Source organism: Carcharhinus amblyrhynchos, chromosome 12, assembly GCF_965287045.1.
Source record: "Carcharhinus amblyrhynchos chromosome 12, sCarAmb.v2.hapA, whole genome shotgun sequence".
NCBI lineage: Eukaryota > Metazoa > Chordata > Chondrichthyes > Carcharhiniformes > Carcharhinidae > Carcharhinus > Carcharhinus amblyrhynchos.
The window spans coordinates 35,987,206-36,010,043 of NC_137335.1; the positions used below are offsets into that span (position 1 = coordinate 35,987,206).

The window sequence follows — 22,838 nt, forward strand, 5'->3', positions numbered from 1 at the left end:
AGGATCCAGGTCTAAAGGATGAGTCAATCTTTAAAGAAGAAAGAAAATTACAGCACAGAAACAGGCCCTTCAGCCCTCCAAGCCTGCACTGACCATGCTGTCCACGTGAACTAAAACCCCCTACCCTTTTGGGGACCATATCCCTCTATTCCCATCCCAGTTATGTATTTGTCCAGACACCCCTTAAAAATCACTGCCGTATCTGCTGCCACTATCTCTCCCAGCAGCAGGTTCCAGGTACCCATCACCCTCTGTGGTTTTTAAAAAAAAAATTGCATCATACATCTCCTTTTCAACCTATGCCCCCTTGTAATTGACTCTTCCACCTGGGGAAAAGCTTCTGACTATCCACTCAGTCCATGCCCCTCATAATTTTGTACTTTCTGAACAGTGAAACGTTTAGTGAGAACCAAATTGCATAAATGCCAAAATATATGAGGCAGTTTGAAACCATGGACAATGCAAGTTGCAAACTACAAATTTTCTTCAATGCACCTAGTCTTTTTACAACTGTAAGCACAAGACATGTTGGTCAGCAAGTAACGGTGGCTTTTGGAAAATTTCTATAACTTTCATAGAATGGGGAAATGTGATTCAGCGTCTAGGGTGGGAGAAAAACTGCCCTATCATTGCATGCTAGCATTTCCAACTCAATGTCCCAGCAGTAGAACGATTGCTCTGCCATTATGGATGCTGCATAAAATAGCTTTCCATTTTACTGAGAAATGTTTACAGTACCTAGGTTGTTTTGAAGACAATCACTTTCTTTGAAAGGACAACTGATGTCAATCTCTTGGGTACTTGTAATTTATAAGTTTCACTGTACTTATCCAGTGGTAACTTAGCCACCCTTGCCAGTGGCTGAACCACTTGCAAAACTATTAAAACATCTGCTAAAGTGGTTCACTATTGCAGTATCATCCTGGAGTACAAAGGTCACCCCCTAGGCTTTTCTCAACTGCAGATGGCCTAAAGCCCTTCTCTCCCCTGTCCCTTCCATTCTTGCCTTCAGCACAAATATGAGGAGCTCATAAATCTTTGTCATTAAGATTGAGACTATCTGATTAGTTGGCTTGGTCATGTGCCTGTCTGACCAAGTTTCCTTCAATGTTTCTCTTTGTCTTAAGAGAAGGATAGGGACAGGGATATTAAAAATTATAAGATTGGGGCAAATAAATTCTTGACTACCAACAGTCAGAGTATTGGGAGTAGGAAAGTTAGGTTGTTTAGGTTGAAGCTGCAATTAAGATCAGCCATGATCTTACTGAATGGCAGAACAGACTTAAGGGCCTGAATGGCCTACTCCTAATCATTTGCCGTAGCTCTGAACTTGGATCTTTTGAACTTTCACCATTGCCTGCCCTATGAGCTCCTGTTGCCCATGAGATGTACTCCTGTTCTCTCCAATCCTATTCCAAGTAAATTTCTGACCATTTATTGTCCCCCTTGGCCCCCGTGTTGGCTGATTATTGTAAACAGTTTTCTGTCTTCAGAAGTTGTCTTCCTCCCTTTTTAAATCTGCAGTCATCCCTCTTAAGGTCATTTGAGTGAAACCCAGAATGATTTTGTAAAGGATAGGGAATGCCTATGGATTTTATTCATATCAGTTTTCCTGATGACATTTGACGATGTCAATCATAAAGGTCTTTTGACTAAAGTTAGAGCTTATGGATTTGAAAGTAACTTGTTGGCTGACAGGCTGGAGATGTGAAAGGATGTGACTAGTGATTTTCCACAAGGATGTGTTGGGACCTCCATATTCACTATTAATGACTGATGTAATAGCTCCATACCCAAATTTGGAAATGACAAAACATTATGCAGCTCTGGAGGTGATAGTGTAGGTAAACATATAGTGAGTGATAGATATGAGTGAATGACCAAAACTTTAACATTGGGCGGCACGGTGTCAGGGACCTGGGTTTGATTCCTGGCTTGGGTCACTCTGCGGAGTTTGCATAGTCTCCCCTTGTCTGCGTGGGTTTTCTCCAGGTGCTCTTGGTTCCTGCCATAAGTCCAAAAGACGTGCTGGTTAGGTCATTTAGCCATGGTAAATTCTCCCTCACTGCACCAAACAGGTGTTGGAGTGTGGCGACTAAGGGCTTTTCACAGTAACTTCATTGTGATAATGTAAGCCTACTTGTGACACTACTAAATAAACTTATAAAACATACATTATTAAAAACTAGTGTTGAATTCCATGAAAGTTGGAAGATGATAGCACAATTCAATCAAAGTTTTAAATTTAAATGGAGCAGAGAGGGTAAATGTGGAGCTACTGGCTGGGGAGTCTGGAACTAGGAAGCACAGTCTAGAAATTAGACTTTCAAGGAATGAGGTTAGGAATAACTTCTACAAAAGGTGGTCAATGTTTGGAATTCTTCCACAAATGGCAATTGATTCCATGATTAATTTTAAAACTGGAATTTATACATTTTTGTTAACCATAAAGCTGGGCAGGTGGAAGTAGGTTGCAGAGTAGCCATGATCTCTTTGAATAGTGGAAGCCTCAAGGGGACAGAAGTACACCAGTGTTCCTGTCAACTGTGTTTTGTAAAGTATAGTGCTGGTCACAGGAAATTTAGTGACTGTAATGTTGACTATTTTCTTAGTTTTGTCTATTCTTTTGCAGTGTACCTTACTCATTTGGACTATGCAGATACAGAACGTATTATGACTGATAAACTTCACAATCAAGTGAATGGTACTGAATGGTCATGGAAGAATCTAAACACCCTTTGTTGGGCAATTGGTTCAATTAGTGGTGCTATGCATGAGGAAGATGAGAAGAGATTTCTGGTGACTGTAATAAAAGTAAGTGTACTAATATTGCAAATGGCTTTATGTGGATGATTAGGAGGTATTTGTAGTTGGGTAATAACGCTCCTGTATATATAAGTGAAGCAATGACTGCAAATTATCGCACCAGTCAATTTGGATAAATTTGCTAGACCTGATGTCAAGAGCTAGAGCATCAGAATGCTCATGAATTTATGCCATTGGCTGAACAGGAAAGTATTACTTTGAGTTGGAACTTCAGCAGTATATCAGTTGGTAAATGGTGACACTAAGAGTTAAGCTTGTGATATTGGCAGAATGGATGATGGATATCATGGAATGTAATTGGATGGAATGCATATTCTTGAAGTTGTCAACATTGTGTTCCTTGAATAGAGAAACATGAGCTTGAGAGGAACATTGGCAGTACATGCAAGAACAAATATTTTAAGCAGAAACTTGATTGAAGGTTGTCACCCACAGAATAATAAAGAAAAGGGTAATTCAAGTAAACCAAGGTGGTTGGAGCTTTCAATGTCTTGAAACTTGCTTTGAGGACAGTGAGGTAGGCAGAAGGAAGAGAAATTAAGAACATTACAAATGGCTGTTTGGGGCAAGGAACTATCCATGGGATAAAGAATCGCACAACACATGCATTAGTAGAGACCCAATAGTTTGATTTTTGTTGGTTCAACCAGGAATCTTGAATTCTGTGGGAAAACCCATAAATAGGCTTGTGGAAAGATTTCAAAAGCCGTTTTTTAAAAAATCATAAAGTGGAAAAAGGTGCTAGAAAATCTCAGCAAGTCTGCATCATCTGGGAGATAGAAATAGTTAATGTTTTGATGACTTTGGACTGCCAGACCTGTTGAGTTATTCCAGAACTAACCATTTTGTTCATTTTCAATCTCCAGCATCAGAAGTATTTTGTTTCTATTCAGTAAGAAGTCCTGGTTCGTATAAATAAAATTGATAAATTGAAAGGTTTGATGTAGGTCTTGCAGATGAATTTTGAGGATTTGTGTTTTAGATTTTACCAGCAAGATTTGAGGATTTTGATAGCATATGGTCAGCATGATGATGGGCCTAAATTACTAGGCAGAAACTGGTTGCCTTATTCAAAAATGGTAAAATCTGAAGTGCGGGGAGAAACAAGTTTCTGCAACTTTGCACTAAGTAGTCATAAGAATCTTGTTATTGAGTTGTCTTTCTGTTGAAAGCTCTATACAGCTGCAACCTGTAACAATACGCTTTGATAATTTGTGGTTTTTTTGTTGCCTTATTCAAAAATGGTAAAATCTGAAGTGGGAAGGAGAAACAAGTTTCTGCAACTTTGCACTAAGTCGTCATAAGAGTCTTGCTATTGAGTTATCTTTCTGTTGAAAGCTCTATACAGCTGCAACCTATAACAGAAATACGCTTTGATAATTTGTGTTTTAATGATTGAATGAGGGTTGAATTTTAGTCCCCTCCCTGTCCCTTAGCAACTGTGTGGAATTTACAGTACAGAAACAGATCATTTCATCTAACTAGTTATGATCAAGTCCAGCCTACTTCCACTCAATCATATATGCAAATCCTTCCCATTGTCCTTCATGCTTATTTGGGAGTGTAAAAAAAAGGAGCACGAATAAGCCATTCAGGCCATTGAGCTTTCACCAACATTCATGTAAGGTAATGGTTGATCTCATTGCAGCCTTAACTGCACTTTGCCTGTCTTCCATAATCTTTGACTTCCCATCAATCAAAGATCTAATTATGTCTTGAATGTATTCTGTGATCCAGCCTCCATCATACTCCATGCAAACTAATTCCAAAGAAATCGAGGGAAGGAGTTCCTCATTTGCACATACAAAGTGAAAGGCCCCTTATTTTTAAACTATGTCCTCTAGTTTTAGATTCACCCACAAGAGGAAATGTCCTCATCATCTACGATGTCAGGTGACCTCAATCTTTCTTTCAATAAAATCACCTGTCATTTCTAAATTCAAGTGAGTATAGGCCCAACCTGCTCAACCTTTCTCTTACGACAGCCCCTTCATCTAAAGGATTTATCTGCTGAACCTATTCAGAACTGCTTCCAATACAAGACAAAACCCGTCATCTGAGGACTGCACCTAATGAAGCTTTTCTGAACAGCATCCAATGCAAGGATGGATGTAATAAAGGTCAACCTTCCATTTGACTTCCTTATTATTTGCTTACCTGCATCCTAATGTTTTGTTATTAAATACAAGGGCAATTAAGACATTTAAAAGCAGTTTTAAGTAGAAATAGGTTAAATGTGCATTTTTCCTCACCCAGCCTTCCTTTCAATGATCTATTCCAACTTTTTTAAAAAGGATTTTATGTAGTTTCTTATATATACCTTTTCTCATCTCTTTTAATCTTTTGCATGGGATACTGTTATTTAAGCTCTTACTAAGGTGTTTTGTGAGCAAACAAAGAACTTTTGAATCTTGTGTATAAATCCTAGATAAGCGTGATCGTGCTAATTTTTTGTTTGGATTTAAGTCGTAACATCAGTTATTTTAACTCCATAGGATCTTTTAGGACTGTGCGAGCAGAAAAGGGGTAAAGACAACAAAGCCATTATTGCTTCAAATATCATGTACATTGTGGGTCAGTACCCACGTTTCTTGAGAGCTCACTGGAAGTTTTTAAAGACTGTGGTTAACAAACTGTTTGAATTTATGCATGGTAAGTTTGTCAGATGGAAATGGAAGAAATGCATTTTTGAAAATAGTGTATTACAAGTAAATTTGAGAGTTTGGATCCTTAGCCTACATATAAAAGGAAAGGGGACTCCCAGATGTTTAAAGCCATAACATGAGCACAGAACTAGAACCTGGCCCCTCAGGTTGTTTCTTCCGAGAACCCTGTATAATGCACGTTTTTAATCTCATGACAGAACTTTCCATGCAAACTCTGTTTGTGTGCTATTTGAAACTGCAAGAGAAAATGTTTTTTGGCTGGAGGAATGGGCTATTTGCCTAAGCTGGTGCGTTCATTTTTTTTAAAAAAACAAATAGATCTGTCTTCTCGTTCTCATTTAATGAGAACTAAGGACAGAGATACGCTTCAGATTTATTTAGAAAATCAAATTGGGTTGTTTGTGACTATCTGGTCAGTTTCAGCACAGAAAGATCTCAGGTACTTCATGCACAAATAATTACTTTGAGGAGGAACAGTTGTACATTTGCAGACTCTCTTATTGCTATTGTGTCCAGCAAATTCCAAACAGCAGCAATAAGAAAGTGTCATACAATCTGCTGGATAGGCAGATATCTTGATTTAAAGATCTCACAATGACGCAACACTCTTCCATTAGTGTTAGTTTATGAAATGCCATCCAGTCCAAAAGTAGGAATTGAAATCCTAACATCCTTTTGGTTTTGAGGTGACAGTGTTTTGGGCGAGATGAAGTTTCATACCCTTAATCTACCTCTGAACAAAGAACAACACAGCACAGGAAACGGGCCCTTTGGCCCAACAAGCCCACGCCGCTATTTCAACATTGCGAGTCCCCTCTTCCACCCATGACCCTTGTCTATGCTTGTGGTTTCTCTAATAATGAAAGATGAGCATGAGCGCGAGTTGTTCCTGAATTAATTGTAATTGAATTTTGCTGACCAGATCTTTTTCTTTTGAGACATTAGTTTTTTGCATTAATCATATTTGTATTTAAATATAAATATTTTGATTTTTGTGAATTTAGAAACTCACGATGGAGTTCAAGACATGGCTTGTGATACTTTTATTAAAATTGCACAAAAATGTCGTCGACACTTTGTTCAGGTTCAAGTTGGGGAAGTCATGCCATTCATTGATGAGATCCTGAATAATATTAATACTATCATTTGTGATCTTCAACCACAACAGGTACGGTTACAAATATTGTTTTGAAAATAACTTAGATATGTATACTCAAGCATTTGTGGGGGGGGACAAAAATCTGTGGATGGAAAGGCTGATATATACGTGATTTCAAATAGAATCTCGTTTAATTTTATTTTCCCAAAGCCTTGACACAATTCTAGTTTAAAATAAATTTTTGTTCTTATTGTCAATAGGTTCACACGTTTTATGAAGCAGTTGGTTATATGATAGGTGCTCAAACTGACCAAACAGTACAAGAACATTTAATAGAAAAATATATGATGTTGCCAAATCAGGTCTGGGACAGTATAATTCAACAGGCAACTAAAGTAAGTGGTGTTTTAAATTAACATTTAATAAATTATATACATTTTACAAATATTTAAGCGTAAGTGTGATTCTTGAAATTTCATTACATTTGAATGGCGTACTGATCCTACATGAATTATGAATTCTTCTTTCTTTCTTCCCCCCCCTTACTGTTTTTTATTTCTTTTTTAACTGTTTATTGAGTTTTTCTAGCAAGCCCTGAATAATCTTTTTATTGTGAGACATAGTTGACTGGATTTGTTGTAGTAGTTGTTTTTTACAGGCTGATTCATATTATTTTTCCCTACATCAGTTTTTCATCAAATGTTGTGGACATTGGAAATTAGAATTGTAAATAAAAGTAAAATTAATTGAATTATTCCTTGTATTTTCCTGTACTGAAATTAAGCCTTTTGCAAAGCAATCATAAATTTTTAGAATTTTAAGTACCAATCATAGATTTGTTATTGTAAACTAGCTGAATTTCAGACTTGTGATTTTGGTATGCCCTTGAGTTGCAGTTTATATCTTTATGGTGCATAATGGGTGAATAGGAATAATTGCAGCATTGTTGATCATGTGAAAATAGATGCTTTATTTTGTGATTTGGTAAACCTGATTTATTTTTAATTGCTCAAGGTAACTATATGGAAAGTCCATTGTTACTGTTAGTACTTAATAATGTGTGACTGATCAATCAGCATATTTTGGTGTGACATGTTTAACGTAGGTAGTGGTCCTCTTTAGCATCTTGCTGTTGTTTGTGATATTTATGGTGGCTAATTGAATTGGCAATGCATGTAGATTTCCAGACAGAACGATTCATTACTAAATTTGTTAAAGGAGAAGTTTGGCGAAGCGCAGTAAAATCCTGACATTTAAATTTCATTTTGACAAGGTGAGAGATCTAACATGATTCAGCTCAGTTGGCTGGGTGGCTGATTCATGATGCAGAGAGATGCCAACAGCGTGGGTTCAAATCCCATACTGGCTGGAGTTATTCATGAAAGGCCTGTCTTGCCCCTCACGTGGTGATCCTCAGGTTAAATCACCACTGGTCAGTTCTCCTCAAAAGGAAGAGTAGCCTATGGTCTTCAGGGACTATTTCTCACTTTTTTTTTGTAGATGTGTGATAACAAGGGGCATAGATTTTAAGTAATAGACAGGAGATTTAGAAGGCATTTGAAGGATGAAGCTTTTTTTATACAGGATGTTGGAAATTTGGAACTCACTTCCTGAAAAGGTGGTAGAGGTGGGAACCCTCACTACATTTGCAATGTATTTGGATGAGCGCTTGAAACGCCATAGCATACAAGGCTGTGAACCCAAGTGCTGGGAAATGGGATTAGAATAGATGAATAGGGGCAAAGGGGCTCTTATCAATATCTCATTTCGGTCTAAAAGATGAAGTAGCAGCAAAAGAAAAAAAAATTGGGGGTATGGAGAGTAGAAATCCAATATCCGGGCCAGTTGATTGATTCTCTTTCTCCTTCATCTTTAGAATGTTGACATTCTTAAGGATCCTGAAACTGTAAAACAGCTTGGCAGTATTCTGAAAACTAATGTTCGAGCCTGCAAAGCAGTTGGTCACCCATTTGTCATCCAGCTTGGTCGAATATATCTGGATATGTTGAATGTGTACAAGTGCCTCAGTGAAAATATTTCAGCAGCAATTCAAACAAATGGTTGGTTGAACATTTGTTTTTGTATTTCCAAAAAAATTGTGGTGTAAAACAATGGATGTGGCATGACAGCAATTACTTTGCGTTGTGTGTGAACACTCAAGTTTGTGATGTTTGAATTATTTCATTGCTCCTTTTTGAGATGCTTCCTTCTAAAGGAAGTAAAAATTGCCTTTGTGTCTATCAACTTGAGCATTAAGAAGTGAATTGAGCATGAAAAGGTGAATTGTTTAGCAAAATAAATGTCTCTAATTTTTTTGAGCCATTGAATTTTATTGATGCCTATCATAGGTGATGTGGTTACAAAACAGCCCTTGATCAGAAGTATGCGAACAGTGAAAAGGGAGACCCTGAAACTTATTTCAGGTTGGGTGAGCAGATCCAATGACCCACAGATGGTGAGTGAGATATGAACAATAACTTAGTCACAAATCATGAATGTGGAAAAGTAAAATATTGTTTTGTGTTGAAGATGTAGAGTTTAAATGCTGATTATCTTATGTTCATTTGAAATGCATTGATCAAATGTGCCCCATCGTCAGCATGCTTCTTCGATAACATCATACTTTTATCCTATTCTATCCTCCTCCTGAGGAACAGTAGAAAATTTTGTTTTTGGCTCATAGCCATGCGAGACAGATTTGAGACCACCTTAGCACTACTTTGTAACATTCTTATCTGAATTCAAATCCCAATTTAAAAATAACAATCTGATCCATTATTGACAAATTAAGAGACACAGGTGTTTTGATACTGATTTTGCATATTTATTGAGCGTTGTCTCCATTTCCCACAACGTAACATTTTGAATATTCAAGTGATTCTACAGAAATTTTGATATTCAAAGACAGGTTTACAGCATGGGAACAGACCCTTCGGCTCAACTTGTCCATGCCACCCTTGTTTTAAAACCCCTAAGCTAATCACAATTGCCCATATCCCTTCATACTCATCGTACCCATTTAACTATCTAAATGCCTTTTAAAAGATAAAATTGTACCTGCCTCTATTACTATCTCTGGCAGCTTGTTCCAGACACTCACCACCCTCTGGGGGGGAAAAAATTTGCCCCTCTGGACCCTTTTGTATCCCTCCTCTCACCTTAAACTTATGCCCTCTAGTTATTGACTCCCCAACCTTTGGGAAAAGATATTGACTATCTACCTTGTCTATGCCCCTCATTATTTTTATAGACCTTTATAAGGTCACCTCTCAGCCTCCTACACGCGAGAAAGAAGTCTGTCTATTCAGCCGCTCCTTTTATAACTCAATCTATCAAGTCTCAGTAGCATCCTAGTAAGTCTTTTCTGCACTCTTTCTTGTTTAATAATATCTTTTCTATAATAGGATGACCAGAATTGCACATAGTATTCCAAGTGTGGCTGTACCAATGTCTTGTACCATGTCAACAAGACATCCCAGCTCCTGTATTCAGTGTTCTGACTGATGAAACCAAGCATGCTGAATGCCATCTTCCCCACTCTGTCCACCTGTGACTCGACTTTGAAGGAGCTATGAACATGTACTCCTAGATCTCTTTTCTGTCATTTTCCCCAATGCCGTACCATTAACTGACTAAGCCCTGCCCTGGTTCAGTCTACCAAAAATGCATCACCTCGCATTTGTCTAAATTAAACTCCATCTTCCATTCGTCAGCCCACTGACCCAATTGATCAAGATCCAGTTGCAATTCGAAATAACTTTTCTTCTTCGCTTTTTTTTGATCCACCCTTTTGTTTCTCAATTGCCAATCAAACTTGTTCCACTTTCTTTATTGGCCACAGAACATAGAAGTAGGAGCAGGAGTAGGCCATCTAGCCCTTCAAGCCTGCCCTGCCATTCAGTAAGATCATGGCTGATCTGAGGTGGATCAATTCCACTTTCCCGCTTTCTCCCCATAACCCTTAATTCCCCTGTCTATCAGAATCCTATTTACCTGTGACTTAAATATATTTAGCAAGGTAGCCTCCACCACTTCAACAGGCAGAGAATTCCAGAGATTCACCACCCTTTGAGTGAAGAAGTTCCTCCTGAACTCCGATCTAAACTGCACCCCCCCCACCCATATTTTGAGGCTTGTGTCCTCTAGTTCTGTCCTTTCTAAGCGGGAAGAATCTCTACCTCTACCCTATTCATTCCCTTCATTACCTTAAATGTCTCTTAAGATCCCCCCTCATCCTTCTAAACTCCGAGTACAGACCCAATCTATTTAGTCTCTCTTCATAGGCCAACCCCCTCATGTTCGGTATCAGCCTAGTGAACCTCCTCTGCACTCCCTCCAGGGCCAGTATATCCTTCCACGTGCAGCGACCAAAACTGCACACAGTACTCCAGCTGCGGCCTCACCAGTACCCTGTACAGTTGCAGCAAGACCTCGCTATTTTTATATTCTATCCCCCTTGCTATAAAGGCCAACGTTCCATTCGCCTTCTTGATCACCTGCTGATTCGTGCACAAGGACCCCCCGGTCCCTGTGCACCGTAGCGTGTTGCAGCTTTTCGCCTTTTAAATAATAATCCCTCCTACTATTATTTCTGCCAAATTGGATAACCTCACACTTGCTAACATTATACTCCATCTGCCAGGTCCTTGTCCACCCGCTCAGCCTATCCAGATCTCTCTGCAGACTTTCCACACCCTCCACGCAATTTGCTTTTCCACTCATCTTCGTGTCATCAGCAAATTTCGTCACCCTACACTCAGCCCCCTCCTCCAGATCATCTATATAAATGGTAAACAGTTGAGGCCCCTGCACTGATCCCTGTGGTACTCCACTAGTCACCAACAGCCAACTAGAATAGCACCCATTGATACCAACTCTTTGCTTCCTATTAGACAGCCAATCCTCTATCCATGCTAACGCCTTACCCCCAACTTTGTGCACCCTAATCTTCTGTAGCAACCTTTTGTGAAGCATCTTATCAAACGCCTTTTGGAAATCTAAAAACAACACCTCCACCGATTCCCCTCTGTCTACCGCACTAGTCACATCCTCATAGGAATCCAATAAATTTGTTAAATGTGACTTCCCCTTAACAAATCCGTGCTGCGTCTGCTTGATCAAACCATTCTTTTCTAGGTGACTCCAGTCTTTTCACAAGGGCTTCAGTATTTTGGTTCTCAATCTTTTTTTTTTAATCTGCTAACTTTCCAAAATTTTATAAGTGCCACAAGCGATTATGTCTGTGACTTTATGGAGTGTCACATTTCAGCTTTGCAACCCTTTGAAGAAATTATCACAACTTGAAATGTTAACTCTTACTTCTCTCTCTGTGGAAGCTGCCAAACCTGAGTACTTCGTTTTTATTTCAGATTTCCAGCATGAGTGTCTTGCTTTTAAAGCTACTTTGTTTTGCCTGCCCTTTCTCAATAAATGTACTTCCTGTATTGCAGTCCATTATAGTTGCCTTGGAAACTATCAAGATATGGGCGGTTATAATAATTACAGTTAATTTTTTTGGTTAAATTCATTTGAGTCTCTGGTGGCAGCCATTTAAACCCTGAGATTTGCATGGGTTCAATCTAAAAAGTTAATTGCCGTGTGTTTTAATGTCACGGTAGATGCCTAAGTTACCTCCTACCTTATTTTGACAGGAAAGTACATGGCATAAGTTAGGGCAGAATAGACTATAATTGATTTTGAAATCACAGCATACTTGAAAAGCAAAGGAGGAAGATATTTATCTATTGCATCTGTAAGAGGATACTTGGATTTTCACAGTAACTTCATTGCAGTGTTAATGTAAGCCTACTTGTGACATAAATTGTTATTTATCTATTGCATTTAAAAATCTTATTTTCAAAATACATAGCCATTTCCCTCATTATATAAGCTATTCATTGTTGCTGAGGCAAAATGATGGCACTCCCTCCCTAACAGCACTGTGATTGAATGGACAGCAGCTGTTCAAGAAGGTAGCTCACTGCCACCATCTCGAAGGAAATTGGGGATGGACCATAAATGGTGTTCTAGCCATTGACGCATGCATACGTTCCATGCAACAATTGAAGCTGTTTGAATTCTGCTTTCATTAGCTCCAACAAGACCATTCCTAATTGCTTTTTTTTGACCGTTTTCTTTTTTCCCAGTTTAGTTTATCCAAGATCTTTTGAGATGATGTATTAGGTCAACTAAGATTTTGTTTTGATGAGGTGGCATACAGTTCTTCTAATTCCGTGGTCTCCCAAGATGACTTTTGGCATCAAAATACAGTGTGAGATCTGCTGGTAAAAAAACTGGACTTTACTTGAACCTCCCAAGTTGTACTTGTGCATAATGCTCACCTATTCTTATTGTGACACCTTTTGCTTGCACAGTATCTGCGAGTACTGTGAAATCTGGGTCATAGCTTTGAGATGACCAGTCTTGGGCAGCCCATCGGATGGGCATCTGCAAGATGAGTGTAATACTTGGGGACATGATAGTTTCCTTCTGGAAAAGCCACTTCACAGTGGCATGTGGAACCAAAACATGCATTCACCTTGAGTGCGTGTGATGTCTGAAGAGGGTTTTTGGATTTTTACAGTAACTTCACTGCAGTATTAATGTAAACCTACTTGTGACACTAATAAATAAACTTTGTTTACAAGTCCCCAGAAGTCTTTGTCCATTGACCAAGCATTCAGCTGTGTCATTTTGTATGGTGATTATTTCCGTGTCAAGTCCACTGCTTTGTTTGAATGCCTTCTGAAATTTTGCTGTCAGTTCTCTGATATCCATTGAAGAAAAGGATTTGAGACAAAGATAACTTATTCCATCTTTAACTCCTGAAATCGTCTTCTGAATTTCTTTTCCAGTTTGTTTGGATGGAGCCCCTTCTGTTTGACCTATTATTGGATTTTCTCTAGATTTGGGAAGTGCTCAGTAACTTTGTTCTTTAACAGGGAGGACCACAAGCCCAGTTTCAACTTGAACACGTTCACTGCACTGATCATGTGTGACAAGCCTATCCCTCCCCTGCAATTCATGGTTTAGCTCATTCAATTTTGCACTTGTCAGTAATAAACGCCAATTCCAGCAACCACACATGATCTGACACCTCATTTTTTTGATTTAAGAATGGTGACAATTTCAGGAAGCAAATCTAAAAATTTCTAGGGGACTTTGAATTAACCACCACCTATCTACATGAAGGATTAGCTCACAGTAGGTGGCATCAAGCTCATCAAGTAACGATTTGAACAAACGATGTTGCAGAGTTCAACCGTGAATTGAGTTGATCTTGACAACAACTGTCATTACATGAGGAAAAATTAGTGATCTTGCTCACTAGTTCATGGTAGATAGCAGTGGTAATTGACAAAGAAGGAATTCAGGATTATTTCTGCAAAGTGCTTACATTGATGGTGCACCATCAGTTGTGATTGAAAGCAGTTTCTTGATCGGAATGTTTTTCTCAGTTGCATACTTTTTAAAGTTTGTTGTAGATGTTCTTGCCTCTTGTCTTCTGAGTGGCAAAAGAGTGAGGAAGTCTTCCTTTTGTTGTTGCATCTTTGAATGCCATGTGAGCAAAAATGATCAGTTGATCTGTATCTGTCATGTCTACTGACTCCTTAGACTAGTGAGAAGTATGTTTGCTGAGAGACATCCTCGACAACATTTCCATTCTTGTTATTTAAAGCATCAGATGGCAAGCTCTTGATGGCAGTCATAATTTCATCTTTGCTTTTAAAGTCTTTGAACAAGGAGTCAGCAGCAATCATTGTTTTGCCAGCAGATAGCTAATGCAAAAAGATGCCTTTTTGCTAGCCTTGCCTTTAGCACAGGTTTTGAAAAGAATGCCTGTTGAGCTTGCAACATTCTCTTTAACTACTTTTTGTCTAAAAGACCCTGTTTAAAGGGAAATTTTCTTAAATTTTGCATGCATTTGTCTTGTGATACTGTTCCAAATTACCCCTTACTCACTACTGACAAATGGTCTTGCCTTTTTCATTTCTGAAAAGAAATTCACTTTTCCATTCTTTTGTTAGATTTTTGCCCTTTTGGAGGTTCTTAGCTCTTGGTTCTTTTTGTCTTTACCCAGCATAGTCTGCATTTTGGCATCTGTGTTTTAGCCATCAATGAGCTGATTTACTTGTCATCACAAGAAACCAGAGTTCTGTATGTCTTTTGCGTGGTTTGGCAGTCAATGAGCTGATTCAGTCATTATAAGTCTTGAGTCCCGCACACTTTTTTTGGCAACTGTTCGGCAGCCTTGGAAGAGAGTTTGAGACTACAGGATCCACGTGTCGATTGCGATCAACTAATTGGAGACCTCTGTTCTGATTCTTAATAAAGGAAACAAATAGGCATATGAAATACACCTGTTCACCATCAATTAAGTCATGGCTGATCTCGGTCAATTCCACTCACTTGTCTAATCATCTAATCCCTGTTCCTCTTGATTTTCATAGTATCCTAAAATCTATTGACCTGTTTTGTGCATATATTTAACTGAGTATCTGCAGCCTTCTGGGAAAGAAAATTCTAAAGATTCTCGATGTGCTGGAACCACATCCACTTTACCCTCCAGGATAGAGCTTTCCAGCACATCGAGAATCTTCAGAATTTTCTTTCCCATTTCAATGGGTATTTCTTATGCCCATTTGTTTTCTTTTCTTTATTAAGAATCAGAACAGAGATCTCCAAGTAGTCGATTGCAATCGACAGGTGGATCCCGTAGTCTCAAACTCTGTCTTCCAAGGCTGCTGAACAGCTGCCAAAAGTGTGCGGGACTCAGACTTATGATTGAATCAGTTCATTGGTTGCCGAACCACGCAAAAATCGTACTGAACTATTTATTGCTGGGGTAGACAAAAGTTTTAGTCTCAGAATCAGATGGATGGGAAAGTGGAGTTCAAGCCCATGGTTATATTTGTATGGCAGAGGAGGCTTGACAGGCCATGTGATCTTCTGTTTTGTTTGTCGTACTCTTGGGTTTTCTTTTTCCCTCATCTGACCCTTTTCCTGAAATGGTGCCTCTTTAGCTATAGACTTTCCAGTTAGGAATGCAACATCGGTCATGTCAGACCACCTCAGTCTCAATTTCAATGAAATCACACCTCACTCTTCTAAACTCAGGTCCTCCTTGGAAGAATCCCATCATCCTTGCAATCAGCTGAACTGTTGTTGCTCCCTTTCTAAGGCACAGCCTTAAGTGTTGAGCTCAAAATGTACATGGTGACATCATGCCAAATTGCAGTACAATTGGAAAAAGACTTCGTTGTACTTTTATTCTAACCAATCTGCAATAAAATTCAACATATTGTTTACCTTCCCAGTTGCTTGTTGTACTCGCCAATTTAATTTTGATTCATGTAGAGATTTCCAAATCCTTCTGCAAACCATTCAGTTTCTTCTACTGTCCTTCTATTCTCTCTACCAAAATTCTCATTTTCCCACATTATGCTTATCTGCCCCCATTTTACCCACTCGCTTAACCTTGTGTCCCTTTGAAAACCTGTCTTCCTCACAGCTACCTATCTTTATAACATTGACAGATTTGGGTACGTTATACTTAATCCCTTAATCTAAGTCATTAATATTGATTGTAAATATCTGAGACCCCAATACTGATCTTTGTAGCCAACCTGAAAATGATCTGTTTATTCCTACACTTTGGTATCATTTAGTCAATCCTCTAATACAGGCTGATATGTTTTTCCCAACCCCATGAGTCCTTGTTTTACATCCTTTTTGTGTAGCATCTTATTGAGTGCTTTTCAAAACTCCCTGAAACCATGTTTCCCATTTTGTTGAAGAGTCTTAGCACTGTTCTCTCTCCACAGATGCGGTCAGAGCTGCTGAGATTTTCCAGCATTATCTGTTCTTGTTTCCCATGTAATCAATCCTGCTGGTATCGCATTATGATTTTCGAAGTGTTCAGTTACCACTTCCTTAATAGTGGACTTGAGCATTTTCCAGTGTCTACCAGGCTGACAGACTTAATGTTCCATGGTTTTACACTCCTTCCATTCTTGAATAATGTTAAGTTTGCTACCTTCCAATGTATTAGGATCATTCAACAATCTAGGGGACTTTGGAAGATCACAGCCAGTATGTCCACTATCTCTGAAGCCACGTCTTGGATCTTGAGGATGTAGGCTGTCAACTGCAGGGGATTTTGTCAGGATTTTAGCCATAGTACTTCCTCTTTCAATATCAACCAGCATAACTGTGAGCCAAGTGCTGATAAATGGGATTAGGTGATGGGGTCAGGTGTTTCACATGTCTGTGCAGACTTGATGGGCTGACCCTTCTGCACTGTATGATTCTAATTGAAATTCCTCATTCTCATTAGACACTTGGTTCTTTACTATTTTTACTAGTAATTCTAGTAAATTCTAGAGTAAGGCATCCCAATTTGCGTCCTAGACTTTTGGTCTAATCAATTACTTATAGGGTTTATAGGTTGTATTTTAAAATATATATATTTGATATCCTTTTGAAGTTGCAATTAATGCCGCTTTTTATAAACTAAAGATTACATTCCCTTTTCAATTAACTACACTCCTTTTTTGTTGTGAAGCAATGAGTCTTGAGAGCAAGCAGGCTGAATGGCGGGGGGCAGAATTAATTGTTAATTGGACCAGGGTCAAAGGCTGCAGTGCTATTGAAAATGGATCAATGGGGAAAATCAAACGGTGGGGTGATGGCAAACTAACTGGTTAAGAAGAATGGGAGGAACAAATATGCTGAAGCACCTTTAGCATTGAAAGTCATTGCAGTGGCACTTATTGGTGTAGCAGTTAAGTATGAAACTTAACGTTGGAATCTCCCATTAGAGGAGGTTAACACAATTTTTCAATACCATTCAGTTAATGTACTGAAGTTAATTTTTTGATTTGCAAATATGGTTACTTCAAATAAAATCCTGAATTTGTATATTTGACAAATGCAGGAGCGCCTTTTTTCCCCCAAGAATGGTTGTTGTTCAAACCTTAACTTTACAATTTTGGTTATTTTTAGGTAGGTGAAAATTTTGTTCCTCCATTGCTGGATGCGGTGCTTATTGACTACCAGAGGAATGTACCAGCTGCTAGAGAACCAGAAGTACTTAGCACCATGGCAACCATCGTGAATAAATTGGGTGGACATATCACTTCTGAAATTCCTCAGATATTTGATGCTGTCTTTGAATGCACTTTAAATATGATTAACAAGGTAAGCTTAAAGGATTGTTGGATACCTTGGACATATTTAGATCTTAAAAAATAAGTAGAAGAATATATTTCTGCATGAATAGAGCTTTGGGAATTACAATGGTCTAGATTCTTAATTGGTACAGTATTTTCACACAGCATTGTTGGTGCAAGTTTTTAAATATTTCTACATGGAAAGAGGGGTAGCAAGTCCACTTTTATTACCCACCCAGTATTACTCACTGAAGATAAACTATCTATGCCTGATATTTGTAGTGATGCCCTCTTGATGGTGTTAGATGACAGCTTTCAGGATTGTGTGTCAGTGAAATATATTCAATTGTGTTTGAGTATGGGATTTTCCAATCCCATCCGCCATGAGACTGGAAATTCCTTCCTTTCAATGGTCTGTCAAATTGCCTGACCACCTAGGACGATTCCCCTTTGCAGGCAGGACTGAAACATTCACCCCTTTTTAAAACAAAAGAACTTTGAAATTATATTGGGAGGTATTGTCAATGCAGGTTTGAGGTATGATAGTACTTCCAGTAGCCTGTGTGTGCTGGTGGTGAAGGGGCCTGATTTTGATTCCATTGGCCAGGACGTCAATCTAGGGAACTGTTTGCTCATAGTAGAGAGTTCTTGTTACATTTCTGTGAGAGTATTCCATCATACTTGGGCCTCGGAATAGCCTTTAAATGGTTGAAAATGAGCCATCTGTGTCTGCCTTGCTTTTACGGCTATGATATTGATATGGCTAGTTCTTTTAAACTTCTGATCAACTTGCCCCGATATGTTAATTAGACATTTGGCAATGGTAGAGCTATTGGAAGTTGTTTCTTGGCATTCCCAAAGAAAAGCCCAATGTGATGCAAATATACTTTGCAACCCAAACCTAAATGTTCCTCCTGTGGGCCAGCATGGTCTATTTAGTGATCAAAAATGTTGAGCATGTAGTTGATACCAAAATTGTAAGGGAACAAACCATCCTCAACATTTTTTTGACACATGCAGATCATTAAAGCAGCTGACCATGGCAGGTTACGGGTTCTTCCAAGAATCTCCAATGATATGCTAGGGCTGTGATTGATTTCTCATGAACATCTTTCCTTTGTCAGACGCAGTGTTTCTTCGCTCATTGAAGGATTTCCTTCTTGATTCCTATTGATCTCTTTTTCCAGGATTCTGTGACAATGCTGTGCCTTTTAAGAAATATATTTTAGTCATGTTTCTTGTACACGATCTGTTTCAGCAGTTCTTATTATTGGTGCCACTGGGTCTGTAACTGGCATCCTCTCTTGTTCCTGCAGTGGCATAATTGCTCCTAATTGCTGGAATGTTTGTTTATTCTGGACTACTGCTGTTATGTTGTCCCTAGTGTTCCACTGGGGTTTTGCAAAATAGGACTTGATTGGCAGTAATATCAGGTAACTGGACAGGGCTAGGCTTGCACAGAGAAATCAAGCTTAAATGCTATGTGGAGTTGTTAAAGAGCAGTGCCCCTCTCCTTCTCGAGTTGGAGACTGGAATTGGTCAAGAAATAACATCTTTAAGATTCTGCTGTTTGGTGATGGATCTTTGAGATTCTGCTGTATGAGAGTCAGAAGACGGGCCTCTCTGGATCTCTGAGAAGTGTTAAAAGGCTGGAAGCCTAGCATCCAAATGAACATAATTGTTTTTGTGCTGATTCAAAAAAGGAATTTATGTCTATGGGGATCCTGCTTAATTTGGAACAATAGGGATAGATAGCTGTTAAGAATTATACTTTGTCCTGTTTAAATATTTTTAATTGAAGAAGTTATGCTGACTCTTTTTTTTGTTCTTTAACTGTGTTAATTTTTTTATAATAAAAGTTCCCTCGTGGGTCAGTTGAATCCTACCTGGAGCAAAACACCTTTTATGTTTATCCTAATACCAAAATCAAAAGGGAAAGTTAGGGACTAGGCTAATTTCATAATATATCTTGGAGTTTCTGATCTGCTCGCTTAATTTTTTGATACTCAATTGAGTGCTTCCTTTATATTGAGGGTGGCTAGCTTTATCTCATCCCTGTCATTCACTTCTTACGGGGTATGAAACATCCAGGAACCTAAACTGGGCATGCATAAGCAGATTATTACTTAGCAGATGTGATTTAATGGCAATGTTGGTAGATTCCCTGGCTTAACTAGTTTACTAAGATCATCAATAGAGCAGTACTTGGCTATTTAGACTTGTGTACATGAAGAAAAATGTGTGGATAAGCTAATTTTTTACAATTAGTTAGGAATGAAAATAGAATGTTGGTTTTTATTGCAAGGGGGTGCCTATAATTAGGCAAGTATTGCTACAACTGTGCAGGACATTGGGGAGACCACACCAGGACTACTGTGTACAGTCTTACTCTCCTCACATGGGGAGCAAGACTAAAGACAGGCATGCTAGCCAAATGCATACAAATGCGACTAAGCAGTACCAGTAAACATAAAACATTTTCAGGGTCCATATCAGTAGCCTGTGTGCCTGAAGACCTCTAATACTTAGATGACCTGAATTAACAGTCAAAGCTAGCTGTGCAAAGCTGAATCTGGTCACAGTGCACACTAGGGAAGGGGGTTGTGAGGAACTGAAGGAAGATGAAGAAAGACAGTTAGTTCTCGGAATGGTAGACACCGAACCTTGAGAACATCTGCAAATTGCTTAATATAAAACCTAAGCCAGAGAATGTTGGAATGTAAATAATGCCTTGCCTATGTGACTTGCATTGTATAAATACTGTGAGGTTCTTGCTGGGGCGCGTCAGTCCCAGAAGCCTTTGAGTTGTGCTGTCCCAAAGTGTTGGCTGATAAAAGCTTGTTCTGTACTGGGTGTTCTGCTTCAGAAGGTGGTGAAAGCAGGGGTCATTGAATATTTTTAAGGCGCAGGTAGATGGATTCTTGGGCAATGGAGGTAAAAGTTGTTGGGGAGAGAGGAATTTTGGGCTCAACGCAACAAGATTAACTGTGATTTTATTGAATGGCAGAAGAGGTGTGAAAGACCAGATAGCTTGCTTCTGCAGTGCAGATCTTGGGGGCAGGCTGATTGGGATCCTCTTGACGTTTCTGGCTGTAAACTCTGGCAAATATTAAACCTTCTATTTTGGCAATCATTTGAAAATGCACCATTGTCGGAAGTGCCAACTGTACAATTTATCCTAAAAACTTGAAGCAAATCCTTAAATGCATAGTTACTGGTTACTATAACTTGTAATCCAACAGGCTTATTTAGCAGCACAAGCTTTCGGCGTCTCGCTCCTTCAGGTGAGTGAGGACTTGTGTTCACAAACAGGGCATATATAGACACAAACTCGATTTACAAGATAATGGTTGAAATGTGAGTCTTTCTTGGTAATCAAATCTTGAAGGTGTGGACAATGTGAAGCACAAGTTAAAGAGATGTGTATTGTCTCCAGCCAGGACAGTTAGTGAGATTTTGCAAGCCTAGGCAAGTCGTGGGGGTTATAGTTAGTGTGACATGAACCCAAGATCCCAGTTCATCCTTCATCTGGTGGAGTGAGACTTTGTGCTGCCAAATAAACCTGTTGGATCATAACCTGTTGTTGTGAGACTTCTTACTGTGCTTACCCCAGTCCAACGCTGGCATTTCCACATCATACTATAACTTGCACAGACCTTTGTAGACCAGGTGGTGATTTTCAATTGTTTAATTTAACTGGAAGATTTTTTTTCAAAATTATGTCCCGTAAATTATCTTGGGGCATACATTTCAGTGTTAAGTGATTGTGGCTTGAGGAGCTTCAGCTCAATCATTGAGCTGGAGGCTGAGCTGCAGACACTGAGGCACATCGGAGAGAAAGTAAGTTAACGGGATGCTTTGTACCAGGAGGGAGTCACACCCCTTACTGTAGGGTCTTCTGCTTTGATCAGTGACCAGGTACAGGAGGATGTAACTGCAAGGAAGGGGACCCAGAGGGTAGGAACTTTGGTCTTTTTCAGTTGTTTCATAGGTTTGAGACTCTCTTGCCTTTGTTTGGATGAGAGTGGGAGCGGTGCGGTTAATGAGCTATCTGACAGGACACTGGAACAGGAAGACAATCAAGTGGGGGAAGCAAAAGGGAATATAGTGATAGTAGCTAGCAATATAGTGAGGAGGATTGACACTGTCCTTTGCAGCAATGCATGAGAGTTCAGAAAGCTGTGTTGCCTGCCTAGCAACAGGATTCGGGACATCTACTCAGGGGTGAAGATGAAGTTTTGAGTGAGAAGGGGCGGATCCAGTCATTGTGGTCCACATAAGTACCAATGATTTGGGTAGGACAAGAAACAAGGTTCTGCAAAGTCAAAAGAAGGAGCTCGGCACCACGTTAAGCAGAACCACAAAGCTCGTAATCTTTGATTTATTATCAAAGCCATGTGCAAATTGGCATAAAGAAAATCAGATTAAAGAAATTAAACGTGCGGCTCGAAGACTGGGGTGGTAGGAGTGGATTCCAGTGCAGTGGCCAGTGGGGCTGTAACTTTGGAATAGTCTACATTTGAAATGTGCTAGGACTTGCGTTCTAGTGAACGCATTACTTGGGATGTAGAGAAGGTTTTAAATTAAATGGTGGGGTCAACAGATTAAATTTGGGAAGCTGTGATAAATCAGAGTAGAGACAAGGCAAGAGAGAAAGAATAAAACAGATTGTGACAGGAAGGGATAGAGAACACAGTTCTAAATGATAAAACCAAAGACCCTCTAATCTGCACACACAATTTGAAACAGGACAGGTGAACTGATAGCACAAATGAAAATAAGTAAATAATTTGATAACTATTAGAGACATGGTAAGAGAATGACATGGATTTGGATCTGAATGTTGAAGGGTGCTTTTTGGAAGGTAATGAAGTTAGCAAAAGGTGGAAGGTTGACTGTGTTAATGGTATTGACACAATACAGAGGGGTGACCCTAGTTTAGGAGACCAGGATGAAGAAGCAGTTTGGATAGAGATGAGAAATGATAAAAGAAGAAAGTCATTTGTGGGAATTTTGTACAGCCCTTCTAACAGTAACCACATAGTTGGATGGTGTATATAGAAATAAATTATGGTA

At 39.1% G+C, this 22,838-nt stretch overlaps 1 protein-coding gene across 5 annotated transcripts in view; it reads left to right on the forward strand.

Annotated features, from left to right (window-relative positions):
- LOC145350913 (exportin-1) overlaps positions 1-22,838 on the forward strand; it is a 64,122-nt gene that overhangs the window by 22,214 nt on the left and 19,070 nt on the right. For all 5 annotated transcript variants that reach the window (XR_013888262.1, XR_013888263.1, XM_080200364.1 and 2 more), the window contains 7 exons: positions 2,633-2,814; positions 5,322-5,478; positions 6,497-6,660; positions 6,852-6,986; positions 8,468-8,651; positions 8,940-9,046; positions 17,596-17,790. Coding sequence is in view for 3 of the 5 variants with exons in the window: in XM_080200364.1 (XP_080056490.1) it covers positions 2,633-2,814; positions 5,322-5,478; positions 6,497-6,660; positions 6,852-6,986; positions 8,468-8,651; positions 8,940-9,046; positions 17,596-17,790 (1,124 nt within the window). In the remaining 2 variants the exon portion in view is untranslated. The remainder of the gene's footprint in view (positions 1-2,632; positions 2,815-5,321; positions 5,479-6,496; positions 6,661-6,851; positions 6,987-8,467; positions 8,652-8,939; positions 9,047-17,595; positions 17,791-22,838) is intronic.